Source organism: Xyrauchen texanus, chromosome 2, assembly GCF_025860055.1.
Source record: "Xyrauchen texanus isolate HMW12.3.18 chromosome 2, RBS_HiC_50CHRs, whole genome shotgun sequence".
Classification (NCBI taxonomy): Eukaryota; Metazoa; Chordata; class Actinopteri; order Cypriniformes; family Catostomidae; genus Xyrauchen; species Xyrauchen texanus.
The window spans coordinates 47,085,750-47,098,101 of record NC_068277.1 but is presented as its reverse complement, the minus strand read 5'-3'; the positions used below and the strand labels follow the sequence as shown (position 1 = coordinate 47,098,101).

General features: G+C 39.4%; 1 protein-coding gene across 1 annotated transcript; it reads right to left on the bottom strand.

Moving 5' to 3' along the window:
* Positions 1 to 65: 65 nt before the first annotated feature.
* LOC127654960 (cellular retinoic acid-binding protein 1-like) lies at positions 66 to 12,352 on the bottom strand. The gene is made up of 4 exons (XM_052142547.1): positions 12,088 to 12,352; positions 10,646 to 10,824; positions 7,355 to 7,468; positions 66 to 483 (listed from the first exon to the last, which is right to left on the bottom strand). Exons 1-4 carry the CDS (start codon positions 12,155 to 12,157, stop codon positions 433 to 435), a joined length of 414 nt encoding a protein of 137 aa, XP_051998507.1. The 5' UTR covers positions 12,158 to 12,352; the 3' UTR covers positions 66 to 432.

Genomic DNA, 12,352 nt, shown 5'->3' with positions numbered 1-12,352 from the left:
TTGTATAGGTTTTTAATGATGGTCACATCGGGTAAGGATAATATTATATCCCTTTCTGCCAGTAAAACATGCTGGTTTAAAGTTTGGTAAAAAAAGAGGTTTACACTCATATCACTAATAACTACAAGTAAGTGTCTTTATTATTTCAGGATCAATGAATAAAGAAAGACAAGACAATGAAATACGGCTGCAGTAAACTTGTAATTGCTCAAAATGGCAAATAATCTTGAATATAACTAACACTGTATTTTTATATAATAAGAAACATAAAAATTATAATCTAATGAGTACACTAAATAGACAAATATGGTAAGTCTTTAAACAGAAGAAAGTATCAACTAACACACTATAGTGCAAGTTAACAATAAAATAAGGTTATTCTTCTAAAGCTGAAAGTGCCGGATTATCACTCCATCCAGTTCATCCTGGTGCTCATTCCCGGACGTAAATCCGTGTGCACACCACATCGTCGGCCCCAAAGGTCTGAGCAATCAAAAAATAAATAGAGAGAATGCCATGAACTCATTTATACTTTCACAGTTCATTTAGTTCCATGTGATTCTACAGTGTCATAGATTTGAGTACATGCAACTCTAGGATAAGGAAGCCCTGAACTGCAAGTTAAGAAAATTCTTAAGCTCAAAGTGTACTTCAGTTTTCACATCAATGTATGTATTTATATACCTGCATTTATATAACTTGAATGTTATTGGGGGGGATTAGTGCCATGATAACATGATTCGATCCTTTGCCTCACTTGCCCTTGTGGCCCATATGGGATGGGATGGGATGGGATGGGATGGGGCGGGGGGTATTGCCTGGTTTTAAAGATGCATTTTGGGCAATCCGATCACAAGTGGACAGGCGCGAACACCATACCGCACCGGATAATATGCGTCTCTTTTGACCAATTGTGTTCAAATTTTGGGAAGAGGGTCACTGATTGTTACTGCATGATAATAAAATGTAAACGAGTTTAAGATAAAAAAAAAAAATGGTGTATATTTCTGACAACTATACATGTATTTAATCAAAGGGCAAACATTATGTTCAGAGCGAAATTCTCAGTAATTTTAGTGGAGTACCTGTCTTAACTGAGCTTCAGATGTGTGTGCACTTCTAATCTGCGTCACTTCATGTTGATATCAAACACACTAAAATGTTCCGTAAACATATGCATATACAGGTATGTATGCACTTTTTACAAATATTTGTAATTTATATATATGTAACCGGCAAAGTTTAAAAATCTTGTTTTTGTGCAGCGGTTGATTGACAGTTAGAACTTTCTCCCTAGAACTCTTTGGTTTCACCAAATTTGGGGAGTCAATATCTGTTATACAGTTGAAGTTTACATAGACCATAGCCAAATACATTTAAACACGGTTTTTCACAACTCCTGACATATAATCGTAGAAAACGTTCCCTGTCTTAGGTCAATTAGGATCACTACTTTAAGAATGTGAAATGTCAGAATAATAGTTATTTTATTTATTTCATCACATTCCCAGTGGGTCAGAAGTTTACTTACACTTTGTTAGTATTTGGTAGCACTGCCTATAAATTGTTTAACTTGGGTCAAATATTTTGGGTATCCTTCAACAATTTTCTTACAATAAGTTGCTGGAATTTTGGCCAATACCTCCAGACAGAACTGGAGCCATTTTGCCAAAACTTTGGAGGCATGCTTGAGGCCATTGTCCATTTGGAAGACCCATTTGTGACCGAGCTTTAACTTCCTGGCAGTTGTCTTGAGATTTTGCTTCAATATATCCACATAATTTTCCTTCCTCATGTTGGCATTTATTTTGTGAAGTGCACCAGTCCCTCCTGCATCAAAGCACCCCACAACATGATGCTGCCATCCCCATGCTTCACAGTTGGGATGGTGTTCTTAGGCTTGCAAGCCTCACCCTTTTTCCTCTAAACATTTTGACGGTCATTATTTTTTTTTCATCAGACCAGAGGAATTTCTCCAAAAAGTAAGATCGATGTCCTCATGTGCACTTGCAAACTGTATTCTGGCTTTTTTATGGTGGTTTTGGAGCAGTGGTTTCTTCCTTGCTGAGCAGCCTTTCAGGTTATGTCGATATAGGACTCATTTTACTGTGGATATAGATACTTGTCTACATGTGCAAATCAATCCCAGAACAACAGCAAAGAACCAAGTGAAGATGCTGGAAGAAAAATTTCTCACCAAACTACATCCATCTCTAGGCGTCTCTTTCCTGAGCAGTATGATGGGTGTGTGGTCTCATGGTGTTTATACTTGCACACTATTGTTTGTACAGATGACGTGGTACCTTCAGGCATTTAGAAATTACTCCCAAGGATGAACCAGACTTGTAGAGGTCCACCATTTGTTTTCTGAGGTCTTGGCTGATTTCTTTTGATTTTCAAATTATGTCAAGCAAAGAGGTACTGAGATTGAAGGTAGGCCTTAAAATCCATCCACAGGTACACTTCCAGTTGACTCCAATTGTCTAAAGGCTTGACATAATTTTCTGAAATTTTCCAAGCTGCTTAAAGGCAGTTAACTTAGTGAATGTAAACTTATGACCCACTGGAATTGTGATATAGTCAATTAAAAGTGAAACAATCTGTCCGTAAACAATTAGTTTATTGCACTATATAATGTGATGTAATGAAACAATCTTTTGTTTATAAATACTTGGACTCTTCATTTATTTCAAGGATGGGTTTATGGCTGAATGGGTTTTGGCCTTTAGATGTTAATGATGCAGTCCTGTTATTACTATAGCATAAGAATAAATTAAACTTGAATTATTTCCCAACATTAGTACAACGATATTTAAAAAGAAAAATACAGGGAAGCATGCCCCCGGATCCTCCCTGCACCCCCCAAGTTTCACACTTGAACCCCCCCCCCCAAATATTCCTACAAAATCTATGCCATTGTCTAAATGACTGAGGAGAAATTGTCCAGTATCTCACAGCAGTCATAGTGACATTCGTCAACCGCCTGTGTATGTGTGCATGGTCTTACTTTGAAAGGCTACAGTGTTCAACTGTACAGATATGCTAGCGTACATGTAAAAAAATAAATAAAACATAAGTATATGTTGGGTTTTACAGATTTATACCTTTTTTGCAGTGAAAAAAAAAAATTTGCTAAAGAAAAAAGTAGGAAACAGACCCAGGAAGGCACCTGTACAAAGTTTTGACATTGTAGTTTGGGTCTTCCATACTAAAGAGCAACAAAATAGAGCTTGCTCTGACAAGGGAAAAGTTTTAGCACTGTAAGAAACACCAACTCTGTACATATGTTGGAATCATTGAAATGCTTTTACTGATGTATTGATTGGTATCTGCCCTCTGTGGACCTGGAGAAATCTGACAGATCCAGTCTCAGGTTTGAGAGTGATAAGCCATCACTCATGTCAAGTAGAGGAATACAGACAGACCAGAGGAGCACAAGGGGCAAACAGACAGACCAAGGGAGTACAAGGGGAAAACAGGCAGTCCAAGGGGCACAAAGGGCAGACAGGCAGTCCAAGGAGGCACAGGGAGCAGACAGGCAGTCCAAGGAGGCACAGGGGGCAGACAGGAAGTCCAAGGGGGCACAAAGGTTAAGGACAGGTTCAGGTGGTCTAGGAGTTGGCCACCGGGCAAGGATAGGTTCAGGAGGCCTGGGAGCTGGCCACAGGGCAAGGACAGGTTTGGGGAACCTGGGAGGAGGCCACAGGACGGGAACAGGGTCAGGTGGTCTGGGAGCTGGCCACCGGGCAAGAACAGGGTCAGGAGGCCTGGGAGCTGGCCACACGGCAAGGACAGGGTCAGGAGGCCGAACCGTGGGAGGTGGAGCCGTTGCAGGCGGAGGCGTGGAAGTAGGTGCCATCGGAGGCTCTAGAGGCGGAGACCAGGAAGGCTCTGGAAGCGGAGCCGACGGAGGTGGCACCGTAGGACGCTCCAGAAGCAAAGCCCTGGAAGGCTCGAGAGGCGGAGCCATGGAAGGCTCGAGAGGCTTGAGAGGCGGAGCCCTGGGAGGCTCGAGAGGCTTGAGAGGCGGAGCCCTGGGAGGCTCAGGGGGCGGAGCCCTGGGAGGCTCGGGAGGCGGAGCCGCAGGAGGGTCGGGAGGCGGAGCCGCAGGAGGGTCGGGAGTCTCTGGGAGAGGGGCCGTAGAAAGCTTGGGAGGCGAAGCTCTGGAAAGCTCGGGAGGCTCGGGAGGCGGAGCTCTGGAAAGCTTCGGGAGGCGGAGCTCTGGAAAGCTCGGGAGGTACTGGCTCTTGGACGGTCAAGGCTACAGGCGCTGACTCAGGGACGGTCGAGGCTACAGGCGCTGGCTCAGGGACGGTCGAGGCTACAGGCGCTGGCTCAGGGACGGTCGAGGCTACAGGCGCTGGCTCAGGGACGGTCGAGGCTACAGGCGCTGGCTCAGGGACATCGGAGGCTACAGGCGCTGGCTCACTGACATCGGAGGCTACAGGCGCTGGCTCACTGACCTTCGGGGCTGCAGGCATTGGCTGGTTGGCCGTGGTTAGCGGAGGCTGGAGAGCAGAGGCATTTCTTCTCCTCCTCCTCCGGGCGGATGAAGTTAGCAGCGCTGGTTCATTGACCACGGCAGGCGTGGGGGTTGGCTCACTCACCGTGGCTGGAGAGGAAAGCCCAGAGGTGGGAGCTGGGATCTGGAGAGGTGGTTCCCCGGCAGCGAACTCCTCCAAGATGAATCCCACGTGCTCCCGCCAGGTGCAGTTTCCGGTCTCCGTGAGTTCCCACCACCGGTGTTTGGGAACACCGAACCGGTACGCCACCTTCAGAGTGTGGTCATCCCAGCCGGTGCAACTGGCCACGTTGGTGAAAAAGTAGGAGAACTCCTGGACAGTCAAGTCCACCTGTGTCAGCTCCATGAGGAACCCTGCTAGATCCATAGTTGGTCGTTCGTTCTGTTACGAATGAGGCAGCAAAGGTTGAGGATCCAAATGCGGGTTTATTGATGAACAGACACAACAGGAGCAAACAAAACAACCACGATGGGTAAAATGAAAGCAAAACACAAAAACGCTGGAACACTGGAAACACGGGCATGGGAGCGAACACCAACATTCAACGAACGACAAGGAGTGAACAAAAAGCAGGGCTTAAATAACCAGGGAGTGATGACTGAATTAGACACAGGTGAGAACAATGAACAAAATGGCAGTGGTGATGGCAGGTGGATTCTGGGAAGTGTAGTACATTTAACAATGACAAGTGTAACCCAGGGCAGACAACAAGGGAATCGTGACACACTGGCTCCCTCTGGCAGCTTGATGTTGGCCTTCCATCTTTACTGGCATTTAAAAAGCACAACTAAACAGAACTGGAGCAGCTGACAACAGCAAACACCATCTGCACTCCAGAGCAGGAAGAGAGACCACCTCACGCACTCTTTAAAAAATGGTGTTAGGACATGCCATCTGCTGTGTACAGCACTGCCCTTGGAGACATTAGAAAGAGAAGTGTCAGGCCCCTACACACTGCCAACATTCCTACATGTAACATGATCAATTAGGTCCATTTGCACAGTCTGCTCTGGGTCACTGCCAGCAACCTTGCTACATTATGCCAGCTTTATGATTATGTGGCCATTTTACCAAGAGCTACACGCATGAAGCATTGCGGAGGGAAAATCAGTGATGCTGATGTAAAGTTTGTTTATAATACACAGTGTTCTAGTACACCAGGCAAATAATTGATTCTTGAGACAAGGGAGTCTCATTAGTTTTGAAAAAAAAAAAACATTATAATAATATTTTCACTTTGAAATTAATTTGAGTTGATCACTAGAGAGTTCTTAACACAAATAAGCCATTTCAATTGATCAGACCATAACTCGTATAAACCTAGTAGCCATTACTAATGTTCTGACAAAGGAAGTGAAATAAAAAATATATTTCAAAGCTAGAGTGTAGTTAGAATCACAATAGCAAAAATAGTCACTGTTTTCAAACAGATTCCAGAAACATTTCACCATCTTCCATTGCATCTAAAAGTTTGTTCTGTTCAAAATCCATCATCTATTTTTCATTCATCCATTCATTCATGCATCAAAAAATGAATCACTATTTATTATAAATACTTGACAGTGTTGACTCATATGACACAGGATTAAACAGGAGGTTGCACCAATGTCTCGAGACAACATTTAAACATGCTTTAAAATAATTAATGGATTTAAATGCATAAGGAGATTTTAATTTAAAAAACAAAAGCTGTACCAACAGCAACGGTTACATTCATTCACCACGTGTGCCATTTAAAAATAAGCTGCAGTTGGTCTAATTCTTGATTGCATGATTATTCAGCTAATGACAAAACAGCTGGTGCTGAATGGGGAAGACATGCATCACCTCTTATTCACCACCATGCATTCACAAGCCTCTCTTCACTCATAAGCTTAAAGGAGCTTTGATGTGAGCCATAATCATTAACTACTATGTCTAATAAGCCACAGATGTGACTCCAACATGTCTTTTTGCATGCTTCAATTCCATCAACTGTGTCAAGGAGGTCCATGAGTGCATTTAATGTACCATAAATATGACTGGACACAAGTTGTGCTGTGTTAATGGTCCAGCATATTCCTCTGTTGAGGTCATTTATTTATTAATAAGAGCTACTGTTTAGCTACGGAAATTTGAGCAACTGTTTACTGGAATATATTGGAATAATCGAATACAAAATTGGGCCATTATGAGCTACACATTTTTTATCATGCTACTTAAACAAAATAAAAGCAACTTTTTGTCTTGCATTAATAAAATCTTGAAGGTTTTGCAGAGGATACTGCTATATGTCTTGTTAACTAGTCCTTGACAAGTTACCTTTGTTTTATGCTTATTAACTGCTTTTTATGGCACATGTTTTCAGTGATCCATGTGAAAAATTGTGAAAATCATATTAAAGATCCACTGAAAATCTTTCAAATATCCACTTTAAAGTTTACAATAGATAATTGAATGAGAAGACATTGGATGTCCCTCAGGGGCAGAACCCAGTGAATAAAGCCAGTAATAAAACCCTCTCCCTAGTTATAAGGCCAGTTTATTGTTGTCCATCTGGCCTATGAAACAGAGAAGGCCAGATGTTAACCCATGCTGTATTTTTGTTAAAATTCCAAACAAATAAATAAAAAACATGAAAACAGGCAAACGGAGACGATTCTGATGGATGACAGTAATCGCAAATCTGAATGGAATTTGTCTAATTGTTTTTCTCAGCAAAGGAGACAATGTAAATGATCAGCATGCTTAGAGACCCCCAGTGTGAGAGAATAAGAGACAAAAATGGATTTATCAAAAAAGATCTTTCTAAATGGCATAAAATCCTGCAGATGAAAAAAACAACTCCTCACCAGGATGAGCTCATTCCCTCTCAGCTCTCTTGTCCAGAATGTCTTAGGGCCGTTACCATCCACAAGGGTTTGCCTGCAGGTTATTTTGGTCTCCGACTCCCATGTGGCCATGCTCTGTGAACAATTACAGGATAATGGCAATCTCACAACACAACAAAGCCCTATGAAGATGGACATCTGGGTCAATGATGCTTCTTTAGTGCATTTGTCCCTTAGAAATCCTATATTTACTGTGCATTATCACATTGAGAATCAATGGGTTCATCCAAAAGCTGAAAAATGTTGCTTTCAGAGGCTTTACAAGGAGTTAGGATGAAAATAAGGTGCATTTCAAACTGTTTTGAGACCAGTGCAGACAGACAGCGCACTGAAGGTTAAATCATTCACTAAATAGGAAGCAAGGGAGTATCATACAGCTTTCTGTACAGCTAAGTGCATTCAATTCAAGCTTCCTCGATACATCATCAAAAGTTCAGTTTCAGGCTGCAGATGATGTTTGGACCACTCAACATGTTTTGATGCAGATATTGGACAATGATAATCAGTACAAAGATTCAGAATTAATAATAATTGTAATTTTAACATGGTTGGCAGTGATTGGATGACGCTGGGCATTACTTTAAATTAATGATGTTAATTTCTGATGTAATGTCTGTAAAGCCTCAAAAACTTGAATAACCAATACTCCTGGAAACATAATAAACATTTGATAAAAAGCAAATCTGACTTTCTATAGCTTAGTATTATTTAAAATCGAAAGATATTTTTTAAATTAATGATTAAATTTACTCTCATATGTACTCAAGTCGCAAGGGCATGATTTTAATATATAAATAATGCTATAAATGTGTTTCATACATGTAGGAAATCAACATATACATTAGATTTCTCATTTGTATTACTTCGTACAACCTTATTTATAAATGACCCATGTGCATATTATAGTTGATCTCTGATTAAAATGTATTTGTCTGTATTTAGAATCAATGAAATTTGTCAAATTATGTTTCCAAAGACATTTCAGTGGCACAAGGTTGGTATATACTTTTGGGAACTTGACATGTCCTGCATCTGACATGCTATACTCAAGGAATATCTAAAACTATTTTAAACAACATTTTGCGAATTGTTTTATTATTATGTATGCCACTATTATGACCTCATATTAACAGAGATACTGCATGGAATATTTGTACATTTAAAGATGAATTTGTCACACTGCAGGACCATTTAAACTGAAGACAAAATGTGATTAAACATGTTGAAAAACTGGCAAGAAATGGCGATGAGTCACATGACATAAGATACACACTTTGTCTAATACATTCATATAATCTTTAACCCTTAATATTAATGTTAAAAACTCCATTGACAAATTATGAGTCTACTAACCACATCAAAACTCTCTTAGGTCATTCATTTTAGGACATGAATCAATAGTCATGAGTAATGGGGAAAGATGACCACCACAGACGACCTGCTACATCATTGCGATGAGTCACAGTTACATTTAACTCTTGAGTATAACCCCTCTGACTAGCCCCATTAATACCACCCGTGTGCCCTTGTGATTCTTCACTGCCTGTGGACTTACTCACTTCTCGCTACTCATCAACCTATCTGTTAAACTAAAATAGTCTGTGCTGCATATCATTAAATTATTAAATAAAAAGGCTTAACTTTGTGTGTGATTATATTGAAATCCAAATCACCAAAACAGTTTGGGTGTCCATTTATGTCAAAAGCAGATGGAGATATTTTGTGCCAGACCTGTGGTAACTATTATTTGCCCATAAAAATGCAGCAGTTGTAAAGGTTAGCTTGTTAAACAAAGTTCTCCAACACATAACAGTTTGGTCTACTGATACCCACTGCCCTCTTAGCAGCCGCTGATGGGTTGACAAGCTCAGAATGAAAACTTTATACCCTCAGGAAACACATCCCATCATATCAGCACTCATCAATTCTTCAGTATGCAAACATGATCTTATCTGTGCTGTATCATATGGGTGAAACCATTTGAGTGAGAATCCCTTTAAAAGATCCATTCAAATCCAGGAGATTAAAGGTTGAAGACATAAGGTTGATTTAAGCAAGGCTAGATAAGCCTACTGTGTTGCTTTGAGAGGCTTGTGTGTCATATAATCTAATTTACCGAACTGTCTGTGGCCTGGCTTATAATAGGTGTAGGAGAGACTGACACTACCACAAACTGTCTATTTAGAGTTTCCTTAACCTATAAACAGTAATTAAGACATTATTCAGTACTACACTGTAAACAGTCTACCTGATCTAATTCGTAAAATCAGTTTTGTTCATGTAACCTAACGTGTAAACTAAACTTGAACGAAACCTGTTAATTTAGATGTAACAACATGAAGTACAATTTTTAGGTTAACATTTTTTCAGTGTATGCTATGGTCCTCTGGTTTTATTTTTTAATATTAGAGGAATATCTTTCTTATTTAACTTATAAATTAGATTAAAAAATATATATATATATATTTTCAAGCTGTGCGCATTCCACACACTTTACACATCTGGATACTCACGATTTCTATTCCACAAAGTAAAATGTTGTTACCTGCAAATGTTACATTATTTCCACTTAAAATTATGTTTGTTGGTGTATTGCAGAGATGTTAAATGCATTTGACTTATATTTATGGAATAAACCCATATAATGTAGATGTTAACACACAAAACACATTTTTAGGTAAAACAAAATGTCAGTGTATCCTCTAGTGTAAACATTGTAGACTGTATATTGTGTAGATCATATTGTAATGTGTTGTGCTGTATTATATTGTATTCAACTTTGTATATTTTAATGTGTACATGCCTCATTGTATTTATTTTATCAGGAATACTTTACAATTAGGTTCAATTTGTTAACATCCCAAACTTTTACAGCATTTAAAAATGTTTAGTTTATGTGAATTTCAACATATAGTAATATTTTTTTTATTTAATTTTTTACATCAAATGCTGTATAGGTTAGCATCAGATAATTCACTATGAACTAACAATGAACTAACAATTAATTGTATTTTTTATTAACTAACATTAACAAAGATTAAGAAATGCTGAAAAAAATGTATTGTGCATTAGTTCATGATACCTATTACATTAACTAATGTTAACGAATGGAACCTGACTGTAAAGTGTTACCATTGTATCTGTCACATTTCCAATGAGACCAAGGAACATTCTGGCAACTCACATATACTGGCGAATAAAAGAGATTCTAATTCTGAAAACGTACAAATCAAACTCCAAAGCTGAAATTACCTTGCATTTCCGACCATCCACAGTCTCCTCGTTGAACTCTTCTCCTATTTGGAATTTGATTTCTGTGGTCCTAACAGTAGTGGACGTTTTGATGTAGAACTGCTCACCGTTCTGACGAATCTCCACATGGGGTTTTGAGGCTGCTGCACAGGCTACCTTTCTCAGCATAGCGTTCACCCCTGTATTGCATAAATTATGCTAAATGAATCATGCCAATTTAGTCACTTTGCTTCTGCAAAGTATTCTGTTTAATACCATTAAAGCAAAGAGTAGGAACACATAAAATCTCTTAAGTGGTTAATGATAAGTGGCTTTATAAATATATGCACAATATACTGTATACAATGATCATGTCATGTTCTTAATAATCAAATATCTCCATAAACACACTCTTCACTCTCAAATGTCTCTTGATTCTTTATGTTGTAATTATCCTCTAGCATACATCACATTTCCCCAAGATGGGTGTACGTACATCATATATTTGCATCTGCTGCAATAGATACCAGGGCAAAGAAATATCTGAATTGCATCTGTGTGGCTTTTAAATGAGTGATTGACTGATTTTAATAACTGGGGCAAAGCAAGCATTCATAGAGCCGTGGAATGCCATTTTCTGCATAAATAGTTATCATGTCACCATGGAGCAGATTAGTATCAGCAGATGTTGCAAATAAGGATTTGCAATGACAGGGTGCTGATTGGAAGGAATGCCTTGGCTCTTGGCCTTGTGTTGTGCCTTGATAGACATTGTTGAATCTCTGCAAGGACTAATTACATTCGTATTGGAACTATTGGCACATGATAGTGTAAACAATCAATGTGAGTAACTGTCTGATTAGTTGCATGAATACACTCAGTTCTCTTCTCTTAGCCTGGAAACATCTCAGAGGATGAGCAGTTTTCTACAGAACGGCAAGCTTCAATTTTATTCACAACGACTTTCTTTTTTCACTGGGAAATATTACTGAAATTACTTGATACTGATATGTCAAGTCATTTAAAAGCAAGACTCAATCAGACAATTTCTCCAAATCATAAGAAACAGATCTAAATCATTAATATAGTAGCTATGCTTTAAGGTTTTTATTAGTATTAAACAATCACATTTAATTTTTATAGAGAGTGCATTTTTTGTCCCCCTTGCTATGACTCTACACTTTCTCTAGCTTTGAGAATCTGAATGAGAATCCAGGCAACACATGCTGCCAAAGAAACAAAAGAGACTGAACAAGTGGCCCAACAGCCCGAAAATAATAGTGATTTACTCTTCACACTAGTTAATCCATGAATATACTGTTGAAGGAGACGCAGTAGAAGAGAGGAGCCCTGATGCAGCCTAGACAAGGGGATAAAATAGTCTGCTGATCACACTACATACACATTGCTCACTTAGTGGAGGTTAAAATGATGAGAAAGATCAAACTGAGCGGATTTCTTACCAAGCGCTTTGAGGAGTTCTTCGAAATTTTCACTGCTCTTCATCTTCCAGGTTCCTGCGAAATTGGCCATGTTTGCTCAAACTTTTTATCAGCCTTACTTTAAAAAAAAACTTGCCTTACTTTTAAGTCAGGGACCAGATGCATAAATTTGCTTTGCACCACTTTTTATTTTCCAGATCTAACAACCTGTCAGTATCAACTTCGTTGCTTTCTTCCTCTCTCTTCTACACTGTCACCCTCTCTTTCTTTATGTCTCTCTGTTATG